This window comes from Panulirus ornatus, chromosome 31 (genome assembly GCF_036320965.1).
Source record: "Panulirus ornatus isolate Po-2019 chromosome 31, ASM3632096v1, whole genome shotgun sequence".
In the NCBI taxonomy this organism is placed as follows: domain Eukaryota; kingdom Metazoa; phylum Arthropoda; class Malacostraca; order Decapoda; family Palinuridae; genus Panulirus; species Panulirus ornatus.
In genome coordinates this window covers 4,625,001-4,650,103 of record NC_092254.1, presented here as the reverse complement: position 1 = coordinate 4,650,103, position 25,103 = coordinate 4,625,001, and the positions used below count along the sequence as shown (strand labels likewise).

The following is a 25,103-nucleotide window of genomic DNA, read 5'->3' as shown; positions in this document are numbered from 1 at the left end:
GTTCCTTTTTGAATTATATGTTTGTTACTTTTGATTCTGTTTTCTTGATAATGTTTGTGTCATTGTTTGATTGTTTTGCTTATGTTTCAGGTACGTATGTCGAGGCTTCCTCCTCGTGTGGAGCTGGGGTGAGTTGATGATGCCTGGGGGGGTCTTGTGTTGTGACGTGGGGCCTTGGTGTGGACCTCTCTCTCTCTCTCTCTCTCTCTCTCTCTCTCTCTCTCTCTCTCTCTCTCTCTCTCTCTCTCTCTCTCTCTCTCGTAGATAATAAGTGGTATGTAATTACTCTGTATCTACACATTTGTCTCCTAGTTTACCACTGTCTATCTACACATTTATCTGTCTTGTGACTCCGATGCCAGTCTCGCCGGCCAGGTAAGGTTACGATGGGTAAGACGCATTGTTGACGACGGGTCGTCGAGGCCCTAAATACACCCTGTTGTCGTCAGGTTATCATCAGACACAGAGTCGCCGACCAGTCTTTGTGGAGACGAACTCACACACACACACACACACACACACACACACACACACACAAACCGAGAGGTAACCCCCCCCACTCCCATCCACACCCTCTTCCCCCCTGAGCACGACGGTGCAGCCGCCCTGGAGCAAGACGGTACAACGGTACGGTGGGTCGTACCCAAGATGGGCGGAGGAAGTCTTGTTTAAGGTAGACGTTCGGAATGCGATAAAGATGCGTAGCTCGTCTTTGTTTACTTTGGTTCCTGCGTACCAACAGAAAACGGGGATGGCCCTCTAACCCTGGTGTAGAAAATGTGACCTTCACTTGTCATAGTGACTCGACAAGACATTGTGGCCAAGTGTCTGTTCAAGACATTGTGGCCAAGTGACTGTACCAGTGTGGCCACCTGACTGTACAGGACAGTATGGCCAATTGACTCCATGACTATGTGGCCATGTTAAAAACAAGGCATTGTGGCCAGGTGCGAGTACCACGCCGTGTACTATATCTTCAGTTATGAGTGATGAACTGCTTGACCTTCTGGATGTGTGCTTGCTTGCTTGCCCGGGCTTGAGGTATCGATGCATGTAATATGAGCCTTGTGCTTGCGCCACCTCGAGGTCAGGTGGCGGGCGAGGTCTTCCGCAAGGCAAGCGAAGTTTGTTTTCCTCCAGATTGTTTGCAGTGCTTGGTCCTTGTTGGTTGGAAGGCCTGTTTAGGCATTGGTTGTTAAATGTGTAGGACGGGAATCCGGTTTTACCATGCGCAGGACGGGAGCACGACGGTACGGCCCTTGAATACGACGGTACAAAATCTAATCATGACGGTACGACCCTTTAACATGAAGGCCGTGACAATGATTATGACGATACGACCCTTGAATAAGACTGTACCACCTGATCATACCTGCACGAGGTCCAACCCTTGGGTACGATAGCCTATCCTTTGACCTAACCTTTCACGGACAGGTTCTGAGGCCTGTGCATCACAGGTGCCCAGGGGTCGTACCGTCGTGTCTTGCATGTCGCTAAGTATACACACACACGCGCCTCACTGTCTCCCTCCTTACTCGCGTGTCCCAGACGTATTAACCTCCTCCTCCTCCCGTGGCCATGACATCCGAGGCATCGCTTCACGTTGATGGTGTGGCGTCTTGCTCGCTCTGATGTTTATAAATCTAGAGCCTTGATAAGTCTCGCTCTCGCAGCTCGTGTTAGCTTCGTCATAGCCGTCGACTGGGTTTTTAGCTCAACCTACATCATGGGATCTGGTTAGGTTTGAGTTAGCTGTCCGGGTGATGTATGTCTGCAAGCGTGGAAATAATGCTGGGTCTGTGTTCGAGTTGTGGGGCTGGTCAGTTGATGATACAGTGTTGGGATTGCGTTGGTGTTGGATGCTGAAGCGGTGGTAGTAAATTACTCGTAGTGCCTCATTAGTGCGTGTTGCTAATTACCAGTTGTTGAAGGTGCTTGGCTGGTCGTACAGCTAATCGCCATTCTCCGTGGGTATTGCCCGGCGTCTGTGGCTAAACATTACTGCCTGCTCCTAATCACCAGTTTGTACTGTACTTATCATTGTGTTGCGAGGCGCTACTCATTTCACTTAATCACCAGTAAATGTGTGACCCTCACGGGAGTCTAGTTAATCACCAGTGTTTAGGTAATCGCTGATCTTGCCCTGTCAACACAGCTTGTGGCCTATCACCACACAGGTTGAGTCGATCAACTGTTTTAGCAGATGACGTGTCTATGTTAACGAGGTCTGCTGGCCCCCGCCGGCCCATGGGAGGGAGTTGCCAGCTCTCATTTTCTGTTGCCCACTGTGCGGCCACTCATCCAATTTTCAAGTTTTTCCCCGAGGGACCAATTTGTTGGGCAGCGCCCTACATCTACACTCTAGACCTGCCAAGTTCCCACCCACCCCAGGATTTTCCGAGAGCCTTCAGAAATTTGGGAGTGATCCCTCGGTCACCAGGAACTGTTTGTAGATCTCCCACTCTGGAAATATTGACTCGGTATTTTACATTTCGCCGACAAAAGACGAAGTGATTTTTCAGTCCAGATTAGACGTCACCAGAAGGGAACCCAGTCAAGAAAGGGATATACGACCTTGCTGATCGCACAGACTATCTTTAGTGCCTTTACATACCGAGGATATTAATAAATAGTTTAATTTGACGAGATTAATATTAATTTTTTCCTAGCCTTCGTCTTTGAAAATGACACAAGTATGGCGTGCGTGAGGATGATGGTGCGTGGTGCAGTTTAAAGCGTCTGAGAATCTTCAGTGGTTTGTAGGCATTAGCGGCCACCAGACCCTCTGGCTGGGTGGTGGTGGTGGTTGAGGCCGGCCATCAAACGCTGGACACCACAAATGTGTCAGGATCGCCAAACCTGGCAACTCTTTGACACTACGGTCAACCTTGTGTATGTGTGGTACTTCACCTCACCTCCCCTCTGAATACGACGGTACGACACATTGAACACGATGGTACGTTTCTTGAACAGGACGGTACGACCCTTGCGTGTCGTGACGGCTTGGCCTTTGACCTCCTTTTCGACGGAGCGACTTAGGAACACTGATGGTCCTGGGCACTTGACCGTTATGGTTAACGTCAGAACCAGGCCATCACACCTAAGGGTCGTTACGTCTTGCTCAAGGGTCGTACCGTCGTGGTCAGGGTGTTAAACAAGTGACTCGTGGGGCCCCAGCCCTTGTATGTATGTGTGCACGCGCGCGTGTGTATGTGTGTGTGGTCACCAGTTATATAGATTCTCACTAGTGTGAGGCCTGTCAGACCTACTATATTAACGTCTCTTTAGTTACTCTTGTGTGTCATTATTTCACCGGATAATGTTCGTATCATGGGAGGGGATCATGAATTATTCCATAGTCTGGAACTATAGGCTGATGAACAGTACGGGTGTCCACGAAGTATTCACCCAGTGGTTCGTGAGGTTCTCCCAGCTGCTACAGTGTTCAGTCATGACTTATCATCGGTCGCATGTGACTGAAATTTCAATCATGGCTTGAGCAATTACAGGGGCATAGAGGCATCAAAAGGGAGAGAAACATTTCGAAAGCTTACTTTAATACCACTTTGGGGATGCCAAAGGGCAAGAGAATTGCGTGGAGACATCTAGGCTTGTCCAGTGTCTGTGATCCTTAACCTTTTTTTTTTCAATTCTGTGAGCACGACGTTAAGATCCTTGGGTCATGATGTGTGACCAGTGACCTGACTCCCAAAGAGCTTTCATCCTTTGAATTTTGATGTGACGTAATCGCAGTGGAGCAGACCGCTCCCTGCAGACAGCCATGCTAGGTTTTGGTGATGGATTCTTCCCTGGGAATAGATTAATTCATGTGGGAAAGTTCCCTCGTTTACTGTCCGCGGTAATGGCGCACACACTCCGTGCAACACGGGCTGCCGTACACTGTTGCTGGCTACTCCAGTGGCTGGCGAATCACTTACTCCTCGGAAAGACAGTGAAATACTGTATTGAAATTGGAGCTCCCTGGTGCAGGATTCAGGTACCCGCTAAGGCATTATGGTACATACTTAAAATTTGAAAGTGAAGTACCACAAGTGAGTGTTGTTAGGTATGCAGGTAACGTGTCTCTGGAGGTACAGAAGTCTACCCACGTATCACATTGTGTGTCGTAAGAGGCAACTAACAGGGAAGGGAGCGGGAGGCTGGAAACCCTCCCTTCCTTTAATTATCACTTTCAAAAAAAAAAAAAAAATGAAAGGGAAAGAGAGCCAAGGTTTTCGAAGGCTCAGGCTGGGGTGTCTGAATGTCCTCGGATGGAACCAGGAGAACAAGAAGGGACGGAATGGGTGGTGAGGAAAAGAGATACAAGGACTGAGTAAGGGGGTCATCGTGTCAAAAGTAGTGGGGAGGAAGAGGGAACGGGAGATGAAGGAGGTACAAGGATGAAGTGGACTACTTGTGGTCATCGGGGTCAAAACATTCAGGAGGGTGAGAGGCGTGCACGGGATGCAATGAATTGAATCGATGTAGTGTATGGGGGGGGGGGGGGAGAGTTCCTGTGAGCGGACTGAACCAGGGCACATATGAAGCAAAGTAAAACATGATACAGTCTGCGTGGGGCTTTGATATGGTTGTTAAGTTGTGTCGTCACTAAATAATTATGACTGTGTCCACATTTAGCCGTTGTCTGTTAGTTCCTGACGTTACTTCAACTAGGAGGGAAAGAAGCATTTCTGCATGTATCTATGTTTAGTATTTCTAATTTACTTGCTATCAGTGTATGGCAGAAAGCGATATGTTGATGATTCTTGCTGAAGCAGTGAATCAAAACTGGCAATTGGCCCGTTCACACGCACTTGCCGTGCGCTTGTTAAGGCTTGCGTGCATTCGTGCGCCGGTAGGAGAGCGTGTTGAGGCTGCCTGCGTTCGTGAGTGCACTTCCTGGTGCGTGCATGCGTGTGAATGAGGAGCGTGTACCTGGCAGTATGACAGCGTGTGCACAGCTCTACAAGGCGGCCAGCTGCCAGGCAGGCAGCCTGACCCACATTTTCTCCCGGGACACGTTTGTTTGTTTACTCCTTCCAGCAGGAGGAGGAGGAGGGAGGAAGCCAGGTGGACAACACACCAGAAGTGGCACACGGGGCCCCAGCCGCCACTTGTGGCTGGGGAAAGAGGAAATCGCTCCAGATGCTCAGGAACCAGTCAGTCGCCAGCCTGGAAATCATTAGAGACAAAACATTAGCGCGCGAGGGGCGGCCGAGTCGGCAGTACGTCTGGAGCCGCGGCCCAGACAGGAGGTGTGTGTGTGTGTGAGGCAGTGACTCCACCCACCCATCACTCCTCGCGTTTATTCATAAACAAGTGACATTTCTATGGCCATAGTTGATGAATATGAAAAGAAAGTGTTTTCAATGGTGGAAAGATAATACTGACACTCAGTGATCGCAAAGTTTTACAAAAGAGAGGAATTGAACATAAATTTAGTGTGGAAATATATAGTGTTACTGTTGTAGTGTGTTGCGAGCTCGGTTCCCCCTCGCGGATAAGTTTTATCACATACAGGTGCAGTGCTCGGAGCTAGTGTGATATTTCAGTGAACTGTGGTGACGGCTTACAAAGGATTACCACTGGTGTAAAACTTTTTTTCAGACGTGTGTGTGTGTGAGCGCGCGTATGACACTCACCTGGTAAAGATTTTAAATTGACTGACTTAAGGCTTATGATAAGCAGTTACGGTGGATCTGTCGTAACCTCCTGTTATGTAGTTCGTGTTTTATGGGACAAGTTTACGTTGGTTCGTGTTGCGTAGTGTGAGATAGAGCGTTCATAATGACTTTGTTTATGTACGAAGTTTGTGGTCGATTTAGTTAGGGTAGTTACTGAGTTGCCTGAATATTATGCATCGTCCCCGCCAGGTGTGTACACCAGTTCAGGCTTGAAAGTAACTCACTCGTCTCGTCATTGATCGTGTTAACCATAGGTTGATCATGGAGATGTTATGGCGCTAATTAAGTGCATATCATACGGTCCTTATTGTTTTAACTTGCGTCCGTCATAATTATATATCAAAATGAATGTGTTACATTTTGGGTTATATTTAATATGATTTGATTATTTTGATTATATTAATCAGTAAGTTTAATCATGGTCTAGGTGTGTCTTTCAGCTCTGCTTCTTTTTCTCATCTTTTTTTCTTTCTCATTAGAACTGTTTACTGTGCTGCTCCTGCTGGTCTGCTGACGAGTTTGGTTGGGTGTAACTGTTAAAAGTCAACCTGGTCATCCCCGTCTTGTTTCCAGTTTGTTCAGTCTAACGTGTGTAGCCCAGCTCACCCCACAACCTGTGAAGGAGTGACCCTCACGCACTCTTTTCCCTTAAGTGTATTTACAAAGAAAACGGAAAACGAGTAAATATGTTTTACTTTCGTCTTATTTTCTGACACCAGAGTTATATTTACAGACAGTCGTCTGTGATCACATGTTTATATATATATATATATATATATATATATATATATATATATATATATATATATTGGAAAGGATCACAATTTTGCGCGTCATCAAGATATTCACAAGTGCACTTTCGTGTAATAATCACATCATCAGGGGAGACACAAGAGAGAAATATAACAGTCAGTTGATATACATCGAAGAGACGAAGCTAGGACGCCATTTGGTAAACATGTTTACCAAATGGCGTCCTAGCTTCGTCTCTTCGGTGTATATCAACTGACTGTTATATTTCTCTCTTGTGTCTCCCCTGATGATGTGATTATTACACGAAAGTGCACTTGGGGGACTGGAAATCTTCCCCTTTCTTTTTTTTTTTTTTTTTTTTTCCAAAGGAAGGAACAGAGAATGGGGCCGGGTGAGGATGTTTCCTCAGAGGCCCAGTCCTCTGTTCTCAACGCTACCTCGCTGAGGCGGGAAATGGTGAATAGTATGAAAGAATATATATATATATATATATATATATATATATATATATATATATATATATATATATATATATATATATATATACTGCGACTACTAACTGACCCTTCACACGTTACATTGGTATGTGGTGGATTACACACTCTGTATGACCTTAATGAATTAAGACTTGGAATTATTGTGTGGTTAGCTGCTCTCTCTCTCTCTCTCTCTCTCTCTCTCTCTCTCTCTCTCTCTCTCTCTCTCTCTCTCTCTCTCTCTCTCTAGTAGTTGTTAGCTGTTGTCGTGCACGTCGACCATCTGCGCTCCGGGTTGCTTGCTATTGCGTGTTGTAACAACTGGGAACTGAACTCTCTCGTGTTTACCTTTATGTCTGGGATTGGCTTCGGCGTTGACCTTGACCTCCGCGGTGGCACTGGGAGGGAGCAGCATGAGTTGCGGCACCAGTGGACTGGCACCAGCAGTGCCATCATTGGTGGCACTGGGGGAAGAAGGATTACCATACGTGGTGGCACTGTGGTGGTAGGAGGGAAAGGGGGGTAGCAGTGTTGCCTACGGCGGGAGTGTGGTCTTTCCCGTTACCCAGCAAGGTGTGTGGGAGTGAGGGTGGGGAGGCCAGACACAGACTCCCCCATCAAGCGTTACGGTTACTCTAGCTTCTTGCCTGCCTGCCTGCCTCTCTCCCCACACTGTCATCCCCTGCTTTTACGGCGCCTGCTTCACGTGCCTCCTCCCACGCCTGTCGCACCACGCTCGCATGCCATCCTCCCTGATCACCTCGCACACCAGCAGTCAGTCCCGGTACGACGGGGGACGATGCTGTCTTGGGCTGATCTGCCATCTTACATTACCGTGGCTGCCTGAGCTGGCAGGCTTTGGTAGTGGTGTAGTCTACTGTAGACCATGATGGTGTGTGTGTGTGTGTGTGTGTGTGTGTGTCACCGATTACGTAGGGGATCCTGATTGGCCCATAGGTTGCGGTCAAGTGGTCACTGGTGACGTAGTAGAGTGTCCAGATTGGTTCATAACTGGTGCAATGAGTGAGGCACTGACGACCTAGGTTGTCCTTAGGACTCATTCATACCTCTACCACTTGAGTTATTACTCGTTCTCTTAGGAGATTAGATAAGACATCGAGTTAGACGCTCTTCTGTATTTGGGACCCAAGCATGTAAGACCATATTTCCCTAAATGCGATACAACTGTATTCAGATTTTAGTGTCTTCTGTGTCCATCCGAGTTAGATAGTTAGACAGTTAATAGATAGACAAATTAACCCTACCGGGTGTAATAGATAGACAAATTAACCCCTGCAAATTAACACCTTGAACATGGAATAACATCTGAAGTCTCTCTCTCTCTCTCTCTCTCTCTCTCTCTCTCTCTCTCTCTCTCTCTCTCTCTCTCTCTCTCTCTCTCTCTCTCACACCAGAACACCTACATTAACGTGTTCATGATCTCCCCTAGCTTTTTGTACCAGCCTGTCTATACACGTCGGCCTCAGTCTCGGTGTAGAACATGTGTTCATGTGTTCAGTACGCCTCAGATGTTCGCTGCAGACGGGAAGAGCACAGCCGCGCATCACCGGCCGCCCGAGATATTCTGTTTAGTCACTGTAAACAGGTGGGATCATCGCCCACCCATCTGGTCACTGGGTCTCGTCTCTTGAAACCCGGAAAACATGACTGACTGCATGAGTGTGTGTGTGTCTGCATGTGTGACAACTCCTCCAACGGTGCTAATATATATATGAGTGACGTTTTTGGTAGAATAGTATGAGGAATCTCTCTCTCTCTCTCTCTCTCTCTCTCTCTCTCTCTCTCTCTCTCTCTCTCTCTCTCTCTCTCTCTCTCTCTCTCTCTCTTCTAACTCCAGTTCCGGTAGGGGGCAACGACGGGAGCGTGTGCATGCGCGGAAGCCCTTAAGGCTCATGTCATAAAAGACCGGGTCATCACACCTCCGTCTCTAAGGGGTTTGCACACACGACGACGTCGGGGAAGACGAGAGTGTGTGTGAGTGCTCTCAGCCAACCTGGCCCAGCACTATACCCGAGCCTCATAATACTCACCTCTAGGTTCCCTCCCGATCCACGACGCGTCGGGGGCATCTGAGAACACTTGCATGAAGGACTTGTTATCAATACGTCACGAGGGAGCATTATATAGAGTAAGGCTAAGTGACTCTTATTACAGCACGCATAGCTGCTCTGTTTTTTTTTGGGGAGAGTCAGTACTTTCTACAACCTTCACTACTACTGCTGCCCCCCTCTCTCTCTCTGAGGTCAGAACAACAGTAGCCGTGTGTTGTAGTGAAGATATAGTCTTGATCTGTAAAGTATTATTAGAGGCGTTGTTGTTTGGCAAGGTAATTTTTTTGGATTCGTAAGGTAATTTCGTTGCTTTCTGTTGTAGCAAGGGTATGAAGCAGTATCTGGCGTATTGTTATTAAAGTAATTTCTTGATCTGTAAGGTAATTTGTTTTAGTGTTGTAGTTAAAGTATATCTTTGGTCTGTAAAGTAATATCCGCCGTATTGTTCGTGCCAAGGTAATTCTTTGACGAGTAAAGAAATATTATAATGTTGTAGTGAATATAATACGTTTCTAATCCATAAAGTAAGATATCTTAGTTTCTGATCCATACAGTAATATTTTCCCTATTAGTTCCCGCTCATGTAGAAAGCCATTTCTGCTATGGTTATTATTGTTGCTGTCAACAATTTTTGTCTTTAATTTGCCGAAGTACGAACGTATGTATATAATGGTGTATGGCTGCATATCTATGTATGAAAGTGAGTGGTGTATATATGAATGCATGTACAGAATGCATATGTGTTTTTATATCTTCACGTGTATGTACTTACCTATCTACCTCCCTGCCTACCTACCTACCCACTTTCGACTAGACTACATTATGCTCTTGGGCCGGGCCAGCACGCCGCGTACCGCTCACCGCACGTCTTGCCTGAGGAACAAGACTGTTTCTCTGCCACCAACCACGTTACATAATTATCGTACTTGAGTTCATCTGCGACCGACTTCAGCCATGAGTTAATACTGAGCACAGAACCATGCTTGAGTGTGTATGATCATACATTACTCTACCAGAATGTGTATGATCATACATTTCTACACATGAGTGTGTAACCATACATAACTATACGTAAGTGTGTATATGAGCATACGGTGATATACCAGAGTGTGTATGACCGTACATAATCATACATGAGGGTGTATATGAGCATATAATGGTATACCAGAGTGTGTATGACCGTACATAATCATACATAAGAGTGTATATGAACATACAGTGGTATACCAGAGTGTGTATGACCGTACATAATCATACATGAGGGTGTATATGAGCATATAATGGTATACCAGAGTGTGTATGACCGTACAAAATCATACATAAGAGTGTATATGAACATACAATGGTATACTAGAGTGTTTATGAGCACAGAGAACCATGCCAGAGCGTGTGTGTGTGTGTGTGTGTGTGTGTGTGTGTGTGGAGGAGGTCTGTGTGTGAAGGAGATATCAGAGAGACAAGACCAGTTCCGCTGCGGACCAGAGACCATCATGTGAGGGGAGGCAGCGGGCGTGGCCGCCCAGGGCGAACTATAATCCCACCCTGACCCCTAGACCGTAGAGTGGGCGGGGCTTCCCACGTGACGTAAGACGCTGGGCGGGGCCAGGCCAGGCTGGGGTGGGGTGAGGTAAGACATACCCATGCTATGGGTGACGCTACCCACATGGGTGGGTGGAGATCCATGATCATGGGGCTGGAAGATGTGTGTGGTTTGGGGTGTAGTGAGGATGGTAGAACCAGGCACGAGGTGGGGTTGTAACGGGAGCCTGGTCGTCAACCAGCTGGCTGTGATGTAACGCTTGTCACCAGTTTTGTAACACGATAGCCCCGCACAGCCACGCCATCAGGTGCCTACATACATCGAACGTAATAACAAGTTCCATTATCATTTTTTTTCTCTTCGTAATTGAGTATTACACTGCCATCACCACGCATGTGTGGAAGTAATGACCACCACGGACAGACTCTCCTTTACTTGTTACACACACACACACACACACACACACACACACACACACACACACATTCCTGTGAGTCCACGAGGGAAAAGAAACACTAGTTCCAAAGTGCACTTTCGTGTAATAATCACGTCATTAGGGGAGACACAAGAGAGAGAGAGAGAGAGAGAGAGAGAGAGAGAGAGAGAGAGAGAGAGAGAGAGAGAGAGAGAGAGTTAAGTAGGTAGGTAATTTCCCCTTAATGAAGTACGTTGTAATGGCGGGCGCAATCGTACATTCATAGAAAACATGACAAGATAATTATCTTGTCTTACATAATCTTGGTCTGGTATTAGCAGGCAGCTTAAGGCAGCCAATTACCGACTATAATTATGGTGAAGTGATCAGGAGAGGGAGGGTAATGAGACGCTGGCAGATAATTGCCTAATTACTCTTTTTGGATTGACATATGAGACGTGGTTTTTATGTGTATTGCGATACTTCACGTATAGTCATGTTTACCTCCAATATTTACGTGGGAGTTTTGATGGCGAATATATTCACAATGTATAAAGGTTTTGTGAAGAGTGTCAGTGTTGTAAAGTATTGGAAAGAAATGTATTGTTTGGTGAAGATGTTAATTATCTGGAGTTCGTATTGACGGCATATTAGTTATCACGAGTCTTTTAATTAGGGTATTGCTTATCCGGCTCACAGGTAATTAAAACACTCATTATCCATGGCCGCGTTAATTACGGTCCTAATCCAGGATTCGGTGAATTGCGGGTAATGATTATCCACGCTCTCAGTTCACTGCTCAGAATACCGAATATCCGAAGATCATATGGTAGGTTACGGGACCCAGTTATATGGGACACAAGGTCCGGTTAATCAAGACAAGATCTCTTGTGAACTTAGTTGTGGTAGAATCACCCAGGGTATTAAAGGCGGGTAGAAAACGGTGTTGGAATAGGGAAGTTTTGAGAAAGAAATAGGAGTCTGGATGATAGCGAGTATTTAGAAAGAAAATGGGTGTTTAGGAGAAGGAAAATGGGTGTTTAGGATGGCGGGGGGTAACGATGCTATGATGGTTCATGCTTAGCGTATTCACAGATCTGTGCTCGTCTCTCTGTATTACTCTGTGTCTGTCTTGATATATATGTATAGCTTTATGTGTGACTCGACGTGTGTCGTGGGAGTCATCATCTGTCTGTTTCTCCGTCATCCCCTGTCTGTCTCTCTGTCATCATCTGTCTGTTTCTCTCTCATTCCCTTTTGCTTGCGTCTGTTCTCCTGGCTTCTGTCCACGTCTCAATATTTACGACTTTCTGTAGATTTGTTTTGCGTCGCTCGTAGTCATGATGAATTATCTCTCTCTCTCTCTCTCTCTCTCTCTCTCTCTCTCTCTCTCTCTCTCTCTCTCTCTCTCTCTCTCTCTCTCTCTCTCTCTCTCCCCACAGAGCAGCGGGGAGGCCTTGCTCCCTGCTCCTCTCCTCACCCCCCCCGCTTCCCAGACCATCTGGTCAGGGCAGCGCCGCAGTCAAGCGCCAGTCATTGCTGTCAAGGCTGTCAGCCGGGTGTCTGATGGGGGGGGGGGGGCTGCCCCCACCCACCCGCCAGTAATGCCTAGGACGTCACAGGTCAGCACGGCCTGACCTCGCCTGCCTGACGCCCTACGTGACCCTTGGGGTCACGGAAGGCGACAGGGATTTCGTAAAGCCACGGCTTGAAGGACATCGTGTGTGTGTGTGTGTGTGTGTGTGTGTGTGTGTGTGTGTGTGTGTGTGTGTGTGAGGTGTTCGTGTGTTTATTTACATATAAGACTATTTAGATTTGATGAATATGGATGTGTTGGATATAATATGGCAGACGTCCTTGGAAAGTTTATTGTATATGATTTATTTACAACCAGCGTTGGTCAAGCTGTCCTCTTCGTTACCACATCACCCCAGAGATGGGGAACTTAGGTCTCCCCGGAGATGATGATACAGGGTCACCCCAGATATGATGATATTAGGTCACCCCAGATATGATGGTATTTGTTCACCCCAGATATGATGATACTTGGTCTCCCCAGAGTTGGTGATGCCAGGTCACCCCAGAGATGAGGGTGATACTAATGTCACCTCAGAAATGGTATCCGTCAGTGCCCCCAGAGGCCAGTTTTCCAGGTCAACCTTACCCGACCCCCCCAAAAAGACCTGGTAAGCTGGTCCCTCCCCCCTAGACATAGACCATCATGTGGGTGACCCGCAGGTGATCACGTAGGTCAAAGTGTGGTCGGGATTGGGTCACCAGATCTCTCCCCGAAATGAGGTCACTGGGTCACTCCTTAAAGATGACGTCAGTAGTGTTGACCACGTCACATGTTACGATGATATGTGACGTGCCGTTACGTCACTTGTAGTGAGGTGCGTCACAGTTTTTTTGTTTTTACGTTTCGTGTTATAATGATTATCATAACGTTGTAATGGGTTACGTCACGTGTTTTTTTACGTTATGTGTTGTGTTGAGTTGTGTTTGGTGTCCTCCAGTTCCGTGCCTTGTGTTGAAGCAAGTTAGGTGGGGTGTTACACTTGAGTTCCCTTTCGTGTGTATATGTAACACTGTGAGAGCTCACCGGGTATCCTTGCGTTACGCTTGATGTGCGAATGTAACACTCCTTGTTACATTGGTGACGCTGAATGTTCCTCTGAGTAACGTCACGTGTTACGGTGACTGACGTCACTCATTACGATGATTTAATTCGCATGTCATGTTTATAGAAAACTACATCTTGGATGCATTGTTCCAGGTGTTACTTATGTTACATAAAGATATGTCAAGACAGAAAACACTCGTGTGACAATAGAGGAGGCCATCTCTTAATGTGGCGGATGACGGGGAACGTCAGAAGAAAAGAAAGTAAGTGATAAATATGTGGGGAAGAGAGGAGTGAGGAAACTTTGGATAAAAAAAGATATATAGTAAAATATTGAAGTCTGTGAAAATGTAGTTTGTGTAGAGTGATATTTTTTGTGTCAGTTTAAGGAAGAGAGAAAGAAGACATCTGTTATAAGGTAAACAGTTCCTCAGTGAATATGAGACATGCGTGTGTGAGCCAAGTCGAGGACCAGACAGGAAGAAGAAGAGCAGGTGTGTGGACGGAGTGACCTACAGGAGAGAGTCGTCGTGTCATGGCTGAGACACTCTGATGGTGGGGTCACGACCTAACGCACCAAGGTACCTCCTGCATCTGTTCTGACTCACTCCCTCCCTCCCTCACTCCCTCCCTCACTCGTCCTGCTGATCACGTCCCGTCTTCCTAATCTGGTGTCCTCTTGGTCTGGTGGTGCCGTTATGTCGAGGGGATCTCTCAATCTAGTCCCACTTTCCTGATCTAGAGGGACTCCCTTTTTCTAGAGCGTCCTAGCCTTGCTCTAGTACCGTCCTCCTGATCTAGACGACATCTCGGGGGCCTAGCACTTAAGGGCTTCTCCCCGTGGGGACGCGACCCCCGCACGTGGTTGAGGCATCGCCTCCCACCAGCCAGGCACTGGTCCTCACACCTGGCGGACACACTCTCTCTCTCCCTTCCTCCCTCCCTCCCTCTTCTCCTTGGGTCGTGACCTCGCCCCCTTCCGTCGGGCACCCCCTCCCCCAGGCCGGTCCTGCCCGGCCCTACCCCTGGGCCATGATCGAGCCCATCATGAGCACTGCCCTCCTGGACAGCAGGAGGGCCAACTCGCTGAGGCAGTTCCCCCCGAAGATCACCAAGATGAAACTCTTCAAGACCAACTCGGTAAGTGACTCTACACAGGCCACGACACCTCCACCCGCACCTAAGTGTCGTGGAGTCAAACTGGTCGTTTGCAGAATTTGTAATTGTGGTGGTAGAATTTCCCCTCAGCACACACGTTGTCAGGGACGTCCAAGATATTAGGCATTACACAGAGACACGTGTGTGTTTGTCGGTAAGTATATTCTACTGTCTAATTAGACGCCGTTTTATTTTTCAAAGGGAAGACGACATGTTTAAACTGTTGTCATAATAAGAAAGACCGACATGTGTTTGATGCGGTACCATAGATGCAGTACACAATTCTTGTCCATTATGTTATAAATAATGCATTACTTATCCCTTGGTTGTATCATAATGACATACCATAGCAGTAGCTTTTTCTTTATTTATTTGAGCAGGACGTGACCTGATGCCTTGAAGCCAATTTTCGTGAAGACGATGAATTTTTTGTATTTTGAAATATTTTACGAAGGCTTCCTGCAAGACTCCCTTTTGTTGAGCAGTTCCACATAACACCTTCACTAAAACGGTTATGACTCGTGAGCACGACGTTACGACCCTTGGGTATGACGGCCTGACCTTTGACCTAACCCTTAAGGGCCAGGTCAAAGGTCAGAGGTCATCATATCTGTGATGAAAGGGTTCCATCTTTCCGAAGGTGGGGCGGGACCCCATCTTGTAAGGTCTTGTGTGTTTGGCTGCAATCATTCTTGCCAGACCTTGAAATTTGAAAAGGGGGAACAGAAGATAAAGGAAACGGAGAGATGATGATGTAAACTTGCTGATGTTTGAAAACGGCAGTAATGAGAGAGAGAGAGAGAGAGAGAGAGAGAGAGAGAGAGAGAGAGAGAGAGAGAGAGAGAGAGAGAGCCCACACCAGCGTAGCGTAACGTGGGGTCGACCTTGGGGCAGCTCTTGATCCTGTTTCACTTATCAAATGTCGCTCACTTCAGCTGAGGCATGTGTGTGTGTGTGTGTGTGTGTGTGTGTGTGTGTGTGTGTTTTGCCGCGTACTTTGGAAAGTAATTTCATTTTTTCTCTCTGTCTATCTAATTATCTATCTGTATAACACACACACACACACACACACACACACACACACACACACACACACACACACACACACACAAACACACACACACACACACACACACACACACACACCCACGTATACAAGACGATTAATGATAATGATTATGAGGGTGAGACACTGGTGCTCGTGGTGTTCATTATGGTGACGCCCCGGGCGTGTGAGGATGACGAACGATAGTGAAAGTGACTGACGAGATGATGATGATGATGATGATGATGATGATGATGATGATGGTGATGATGATGATGGTGATGATGATGATGATGATGGTGATGATGATGATGATGATGATGATGATGGTGATGATGATGATGATGATGATGATGGCAGTGACGATGACAGCGGAGGTAGAAATGATGGTGATTACGACAGTGATTGCAACGTCGGCGGTAATTAGAGCAGATTAACTGACCAATTACTGACAAGGTGCGCGGCATATTTGCATACATTATACCGGAGTCTTATGATCGTATCTCTGTACAGCAGAGAGGTGTTGTAAGTAGAAAACGGATGGTTGGGAGGTGGTGAGGGCGTGTCTTATTATTTGCTGTACCGAGATTTACGAAGGTGTTATTCAAAAAGCCATGGTACGTATGACGTCATACGTATTGGTAGATAATTGCCAGGGTGTCGCTTCACTAGACACAGAAGAAAGGAAGAAGTAAATTGACCTGGGAACACACTCACACACACACACACACACACACACACACACACACACACACACACACACACACACACACACACACACACACACACACACACACACATGACGGAGGCTGCGTGGTAGAAGCACTTGCGTCGCTGGGAGATGACGGGCGGCCGGAAGCGCGACAATGACGGGGGACGCGGTAAAAACAGCCGGATAAAACTCGGAAAGGTTAGCACACACACGGCGAAGCCGCCGTGCCGAACCTCCCCTGATCACAGTGTGACTCGCTTCCGTTCCTCCGCTCATTTCTTGTCCACTTTCACATTCCTTAGTAGATAATTGACCGCCCCGGGCACACTGCTGGGGCGGAAAGATAATATAGAGTAATGAGTCTGATCAGACTTTATCTGCGATGGAGCCGTAAGGTGGTCGCAGGTCACCACGGGAAGCGACGGCGTCGCTGTTCGAAGATATTAGTGAGCGCCGTGACGCAGACAGACCAGGCCCCGCGTCACGACCCTCCCGGGTGAGGAGAATGTAGCTGACAAGAAGAACTACAATGACGAAACACAAGTCATATGTTCCTCCCGTGTTTCTACATCTTATTCTTGAAGGTAGGATGGTCATGGGTAAAGTGAAGAAGACACCAAAAGAATAATGAGAGTTTTCACGAGTTTATATTATAACGGTCCCTCCTCGTATGGCCGGTCTCTATCAGAGAAACTATGGTAAGCAGCAGCAGCAGCCAGATGCATGCCATAGGTCCACACGCCATAGTGGCTGGGCACGGGGGGTGATACGTGTAGCTAGCTCACGAAAGCAGCAGCGAATGTAGTACATGAAGGCAGCCAGGGATATTTGGAGGGCGGTTGATGCCCGGATAGTTGATGAGAAGGGAGACTTTTGAGTCCACTGTGGTTGATAGATGGACGAGGGACCATCCCAAGCATGTGAGCAGAGTACTCCATACTGGGTTGACGAAGGTTTCTTAGGGATATGAAATAAATGCTCACAGGAAACATTAATTACGGCTCGTGTGTTGATGTACGCCACACTGTACGTGTGTATGTAAGTGCTTGTAATATACGGGAGGGAGCTGTGCACTCGGGAGACCCCATCTCATGAACCTTTTTCACCATCCCACTAATCTTTTTTAACGTGTATGTTGTGTGTGTGTGTGTGTGTGTGTGTGTGTGTGTGTGTGTGTGTTGGTCCTGTTTGTATATCTTTGTGGAGACGTAATTTTGATCTTCGTCGTGGGCTTGAGTCGCGGGGGAAAATCCACATCAAGGCTGGGCCGTCACGGGAGGTATGAAGAGGTTAATGAAAGGGAAAAAGAAGAGACGAAGAAATTATTTACAAGGAATATGTACAGTAAATATGTGTGTGTGTGTGTGTGTGTGTGTGTGTGTGTGTGTGTGTGTGTGTGTGTGTGTGTGTGTGTGTGTGTGTTTTGAGAGCCACCTGGTAGACAATGAAAGTTCACTGCCCAGGTCAAGGTGGGTGCCTCCTACACTCACACACACACACACACACACACACACACACACACACACAAGTAGATGCATGGAGCACACATGGTCACTCATACACATGCATGACCACAGGCACCTGTTCGTATCCCCGTGACGCAGGTGTACACATTACCACATACACACGCTGACTTGCCACATCTGTTTGTTGTTCTGTATGCTTTATCCTCAGCAGTTGGCCTCACTGGATTGAAAACGAGTCTGATGATAAAAATGATAATGATAAGAGATTATTATTATTATTATTATTATTATTATTATTATTATTATTATTATTATTATTATTATAATTATTATTATTATTATTATTGTTGTTGTTGTTATTGTTATTGTTATTATTATTTAGGTTTACATAGCTACAATCATCGGGGTCGCAAACATAAATAGATCTGCACATGTACCCAAGAGACGAAACCCCACACGTATGTTCAGCAGTGTTGGTGGATGGTGACGCGAGCATGCAACATACAGGAGGAGAGACGCTAAGGCGAGGTAATGGCAGAGTCCTCCTTGAGAGGGATGGTTGTAATTATAGGTGTACGGAGACCTGTCCAACCTTTCTCTTAATTAACATCTCGCAAGTGATTACGTCGGTGGTGTTGTGAGGGTAAAGGCCGCTTCCAGGGGTGAGGGGTGGGTGGGGAGCATATGTGGCATGGTAAGGGGTAGTAGGCAGGATGGGGAAAGGAGGAGGTGATGAAGGCACACGGGGGGGGGGGGCCTGACCCCCCACCCCGGCCCCAGGCTTAACTCGCCTGAGGCAAGCCAGCCATTCATTTAGGAGGGCGAGCCTCACTTCCTGGCTTAACCCACCTGAAGCTGAGCCAGCCTGACCCTAACCTCGCCTCTTAGCCTCGGTTTCATCACTCATGACTCTACCTTAATCCGCCTGGGGTCAAGCCGGCCGTTCGTGCAGGACCTGAACCTCGCTACCCGGCTTAATCCGCCCGCTTGACTTATCGTACTAAGGAGGTTTCACGACGGCTGGTGTCAAGGCTTATGCGTCGGGGTGAATTTATGGTGTGGGGGTTGATGTGAGGGTGGGTGGTGGCGCTCCTCCTGGGCACGAGGCTTGGGAAGGTCACGTACCATCTGACACCAGATGGACGGCTCCTGCGGCTCCCTGGCATATCTGGCATCAGCGGCGGTTCTTCCAGTCACCGTGGGTGGTGTACCACCGCCTCCAGTGTGGCTGGGGCCAGGCCAGGCAGGTGGCCAGGGAGGGCGTGGTGGTGAAGGGCCAGGAACACAGCCAGCCTGGCCTGCGGGGCCTGGAGGCAGACAGGTGGCGTGGGAGGGCGTGGTGAAAGGCCATGAGGACGTCCTCCAGACGCAGGGGCGTGGGGCGCGCCAGGGGCGCCGTCTGTCACCCGGATCATAACCTCCAGACATGTTTACTGATGATAAATGTGTGGGAAGTGTTGGTCTGATCTGGAGTTGCAGGTATTGACCATTGTCCTGTGTTGTATGTTATGGCTTGTGGTGTTGTAGTATGTCTTGTAGTATGATGTATATTGTATTGGTTATGTGGTCATGATGAGCTGCGTATGTTGTGGGGTGTTTGTGGCGTGATGTGATGTATGGTGTGTGTGTGTGTGTGTTGTGTGTGTGTGTGTGTGCGTGTGTGTGTGTGTGTTGTGTGTGTGTGTGCGTGTGTGTGTGTGTGTGTGTGTGTGTGGCGTGTCTTGTGGGTAGTGAAGGCTCCACCACTTCCCTCTGTGGTCACCACCACCACCACAACTCGGACATACGGAGGAAACCCTTGAGACCACTAACATCCAGGCCCCGGAGCCTCCCTGTACCACCCTGCAACGCGTGGCTCTGGTGGCCAGGCCAGGCCAGCTTACCCGTCGGTCCTACCGTCGTGCTGGAGCGCCGTGCTTAGAAGTCGTGCTCGAGGGTCGTACCGTCGTGCTCGAGGATCGTACCGTCGTGTTCGAGGGTCGTACCGTCGTGCTCGAGGGTCGTACCGTCGTGCTCGAGGGTCGTATCGTCGTGCTCGAGGATCGTACCGTCGTGCTCGAGGGTCGTACCGTCGTGCTCGAGGGTAGTACCGTCGTGCTCGAGGGTCGTACCGTCGTGCTCGAGGGTCGTACCGTCGTGCTCGAGGGTCGTACCGTCGTGCTCGAGGGTTGTACCGTCGTGCTCGAGGGTCGTACCGTCGTGCTCGAGGGTCGTACCGTCGTGCTCGAGGGTCGTACCGTCGTGCTCGAGGGTCGTACCGTCGTGCTCGAGGGTCGCACCGTCGTACCCGCGGTTCGTGCCGTCGTACCCGCGGTTCGTGCCGTCGTGTTCGAGCGTCGCCTGGCGTCGTCTTCCTCAGGAGTTCTGGAAGCAGCGAATGTACTTCGTGGCGTCATTTCTCTCCCTCGTCTCCCACCCGCCAGTCGAGTGTTCCAGTGATCACGAACCTGATCAGGGGAAGCCATCGCCGACCTATTGTGTAAACCACACGTGAGGGGATCTATTTACATTAGCCCTGGCAGAGTCCCATGTCGCGATGTAGTTAGGAAATAAAAGCTGTGTTAGTTTTGGAGATGATTAACCCACGGTCTCCCTGCGCAGGTCGAGGGGGGACTTCCTCTCCTCTCTTCGGTGCTGACGCATCCATTTTTCATTCATTTTGCCGCAAAAAAGCGGGTGGGTAGTGTAATGAGCGCCCGTACCCATCCCGTGGGTGGGGGCGTAGGAGAGAGAGAGAGAGAGAGAGAGAGAGAGAGAGAGAGAGAGAGAGAGAGAGAGAGAGAGAGAGGACACGGCGCACAAAAACTCCCGGGACTGGGCCACGGTGGCTCGATGATATGATCTTGTAAGTCACATGAGTAAGCTGTTTAACACAGGCAGAAGTTAGCTTACTTCTCAAGTATCTGGGGCAAAGTTAGCATACTTCCCGAGGATCTGGGGCTAAGTTAGCATACTTCCCAAGGATCTGGGGCAAAGTTAGTATACTTCTCAAGGATCTGGGGCAAAGTTAGCATACTTCCCAAGGATCTGGGGCAAAGTTAGCATACTTCCCGAGGATCTGGGGCAAAGTTAGCATACTTCCCAAGGATCTGGGATGGGGCAAAGTTAGCGTCCTTCTCAAGGATCTGGGGAAAAAGGTTAGAATACTTCTCAAGTATGTGGAGCCAAACAACATTATCTCAGGAACATCCACACGTCTAGTGAGGTGAGGTGGAACGTATCCGTGAATTCAGTAATTTTCCAGCAGCCGGGTACGTGGTGTTGTAAGGCGCTAGGGGTCACTAACCCACTTCCTCGATCTGTGTACCAGGAGCCTTCAGCAAGGAGGGTGTACCCTCGTGCCTGGACGAGCTGTGTCACCTGACTTACCCAGCCAGCCAGCCGTGACCATGATCACTCGTCACCGATGTCTTTCCTGCTCAGTCCTTCAGCGCTGTTATCCTCACCAGACTCACGTGCAGGTCGTCCCCACCTGACCCACTCCTCACCTCCCCGGCTTATCACCTGGCAAGGGAGGGGGGATTTCATCGTTCCCTTCGCTGCAACAGAACACACGTGCAGCCAGCAGCAGCAGGAGACCTTTTGAAAATCTACTTTTGACACCGCAGTTGGGGGACATCATCCTTGAACCACTCTCAGAACTTGGCGTGAGGGGTCGGTTGGGGTCAGAGGATGCCTATCAGACCGCCATTCCAAGGTCTTAGAGTCGCCCTCGGCGACTTGCTTCCTGTCGAACCCTGGGGACTTCGCACGCTGGGAGGGAGGGAAGGAGGGAGGCTTCAGCCCAGCACACACACACACACACACACACACACACACCCTTTACACTTTTGTCCAGCCTTGATCTTAATAGTGATGATACTGCCCCGCGCTGTGCTGCTGTACGTGTCATAGCACCTTTCCTGATAGACCTAAAGGTCTCCTCGACCAGTGCATACCCTCCGCCACTCAGTGCAGCCTTGTCGCTCACACAGCCCAAACTTAAAGTCCTACTTCATGGTGGTGACCGCGTTACGAACGAGAGTCACCGCCTTGTTCCTGCCCCGTGATGCTCTTGCGCAAACCCTCGCCTCCCCTTGCCCTCAATGGCAAGAAGATTGGTGTTGAGTGTTGACACTCGTTACGAACTTTTACTTACCCTATGTACGATCTGTGATAGCCAACCATGCGACTCGGTTGATCCATGATTGATCCAGAACTAGTATCATCATCATTCCCTCGATGTTGCTCAAACCAAACGTGGGAGACTGAGCTTGTCAAGTGTCGACTTGGAGTCGTCGTCTGTGTGAAACCTGTTTTGCCCTTGCTCCATTCCCTGAATCTGTGTTAAGAGACTCAGTGTTACCTCTAGTGCCAAGTGTCTCACGCCAGCAAAACCTACCAGTGACCCCCGACTCCCTCCCTGACTGATGACCAGCTATCATCCACCAGGCCGTCGTACGTAACTAAGCCTTGTGGACGGGATGCTGACCAACATACTGGACACCTACCCTGCCTCTGTATACTGCTGGTTCCTTATGGGTCACGTTGAGTCCAGTGTGGCTCCTGCTGTCTGTAGCAGTAACGGTTGCCTCCGCTTCCACCATGTAAAGCTTAGCGTTGGTCCAGCTGCCTCACCGTATAGTACAGCTCTCTGCCACCTTTGGTCAACAGCTTATGACTGTCTAGTCGTCCAGTTACCTTCGCCCCATCACAGTGGGGAGCAGATATCACTGGATCTCTTTGATTAGTTGATCTTCAGACGGACGGACGGACGCCTATTTTCTTCGCTTAGAATGCCAGTCTGCCACAATGGGTGAAAATAAGTGTAAAAGGAGATTTCTGATAAGGAGAGACTGACATTTTAATTCATTTCCAGATCATTTTCTTTCGGGGAGTAGCCAAGCCCAGGGGGGTGAGTTGAGGGGTCGTGAGACTTGACTGTCTCCCTGTGAGAGAAAACTTAAATTTCTACCGAAAACTATGTGGTATAGTCACTTGTCTAGACTGTAAGGTGTGCAGGTGTGTCGGTACGCGACACCAAGTATGTACATACAGGTGTTTGGTACGCGTGTGACCGACTTCTGCGCACTTGTCCACTCGCTTCCCAGATGCCAGGTGTCTGAGCTATGACGGCGCTACATGTCGAGCAGATACGTGGATCTGCACACCTAACCTACACTTGCGCTTGACCATTCTGACTTAACCTAAACTTAAGAAAACCTGTCGTAATGTAGAACATTTCATAATCTCCTTATCTGAACTATTTTCAAGGAATTTGCACTGAGGGAACAGACGTGTACAGTGGAAAGATCTAAGAATAACGTAGTGTAACCTATATAGAACTATTCTAAACTTACGGAAACCTAAGGTCGAAAATGTAAAATGACCTAATCCAATTTACTCTTTAGTGACACATGTTTCTTTGTCCGTTGGATACCGAGAAACCATCAGGGTACAGAAGTGTGTGTGTCCAATCCTTGGCGACGCAGGTTGAGGCTGTGTTCCTGCTGTATGTCCAGCCCTTGGTGACACAGGGTGGGGCTCTGTGACCACCCTGTGTCCAGCCCTTGGCGACAGAGGGCGGGGCCCGTCTGTGTCAGACAGTAATTGCATTGTGGTCTGTGGCAATTGGCTACAGTGAAGGACGAGTCATTTTGTTTTTTTCTCCACTTTGAAGGTGTAATCTTGGGCTATGATTTCAAGGACGGAGATGATGAACCCCTCCAGCACAACCGTACGCCCTCCGAGCATGACGGTACGCTCCTTCGCGCGCCATGGTATGGCCTGAGAGTACGACGGTACGACCCTTGGTTCTGGGTCCTAGAGGGAATCATAGCCAGAGACGGACTGGTTCTGGGTCCTGGAGGGAGGGAAGCCCAGCCAGAGATGGGCAGGCCGGTCGTGTACGTACGTTACCTTCTCCCTGCTCACTTACGTTACCTTCTCTCGGCTCCCTCTAGTTACCTCCCTACTCCCTCACGTTACCTTCTCCCTGCTCCCTCACGTTACCTTCTCCCTGCTCCCTCACGTTACCTTCTCCCTGCTCCCTCACGTTACCTCCTCCCTGCTCCCTCACGTTACCTTCTCACGTCCAGGGGAAGCAGGAAGCGGGTGTGTGTGTGTGTGTGTGTGTGTGTGTGTGTGGCCGACGATCGGCTGGATCATCAGAAGGAGACCAGATCGTTGACTGGGGCTGAGTACAGACAGAGCAGCAGTGTGGTGGGCTGGGCTCAGCCCCTCGTCCACGGCGGCAGGGGAAGACCCCACCCGCATGTTCCTCCTGCTGTGTGGTCCTGCCACTGACGCGAACGCTTGAAATTGGTTATTTTCGTTGTGCACCGTCTCACTGCGGGGCAGCCAGACACACGCATGAATGTAATAGTCTTTCCCCAATTTGCGCTTAATGGTAATTGCGCTCATGGGTTCCAGTTCCGGGCGTGGCTGTCGGGCGCACACGCAACCCGGGTGTTTATCCTTCCCTTGAGATATGAATACCTGGCTTATGCTTTGTTGTGTGTGTGTGTGTGTGTGTGTGTTAAAACAGGTAGTTACAGCCCTTGTAGTGGCCAAGGAGCTACGACCCTCGTAGGTCCAGGTAGCATTCATTGTTATGCATTATCTGGATGCGACCTTTATCTTCACTTTCCCTTTTTTATTTCATTATCATTCATCTCATACATGTGACGTGGGTGGGTGACATGAATGTTGATAACATTGATGATAAGAATGATCCACGTCTGTATGTACATACCACGCGACCTGAGGATGTAAAGTGAATGATGATGACGTTGACCATCATCATGATGGCATTGATGACTCTGTTGATGACGTCGAGGAGGCTCGACCAGCCGGACGGCCTCTCTGGTGTTGCCCTGAGGGAAGGAGAAACAGGAAAGTTTGTATGGCTTTCCCTCTCTCCATTACGCCAGGTTGAGCCAAGGTGATCCATTACCTGGCAGGTAATTTGCCGTTACTGGCGGTGAGCGAGAAGGCAAGTGGACGGTGGAGGATTCCATCGGTGTTGGCCCAGCCTTGAGTGTCCACGACTTGACGACACCCGGCCACGACCGTACGACCCTTGGGTATGATTGGCCCCTGGGTCGTTACGCCGGGTTGGTCGGCTGAGAGCACCATGGTACGTCGTCGGCCCTTATAGGGAAGGTCCCTGAGACATGTT

General features: G+C 48.7%; 1 protein-coding gene across 5 annotated transcripts in view; it reads left to right on the top strand.

Annotated features, from left to right (window-relative positions):
* The window catches only part of LOC139758735 (rho GTPase-activating protein 45-like), a 192,764-nt gene that overhangs the window by 18,346 nt on the left and 149,315 nt on the right, over positions 1 to 25,103 (top strand). For 2 of the 5 annotated variants that reach the window (XM_071680463.1, XM_071680462.1), the window contains exon 1: positions 13,746 to 14,703. The exons of 1 other annotated variant lie outside the window; for it this stretch is intronic. In XM_071680463.1, coding sequence (XP_071536564.1) covers positions 14,596 to 14,703 — 108 coding nt within the window. In that variant the 5' untranslated portion in view covers positions 13,746 to 14,595. Of the gene's footprint in view, positions 1 to 13,745; positions 14,704 to 25,103 lie in introns of those variants that run through there. 2 more of the 5 variants (XR_011714910.1, XM_071680467.1) reach the window with 1 other exon arrangement.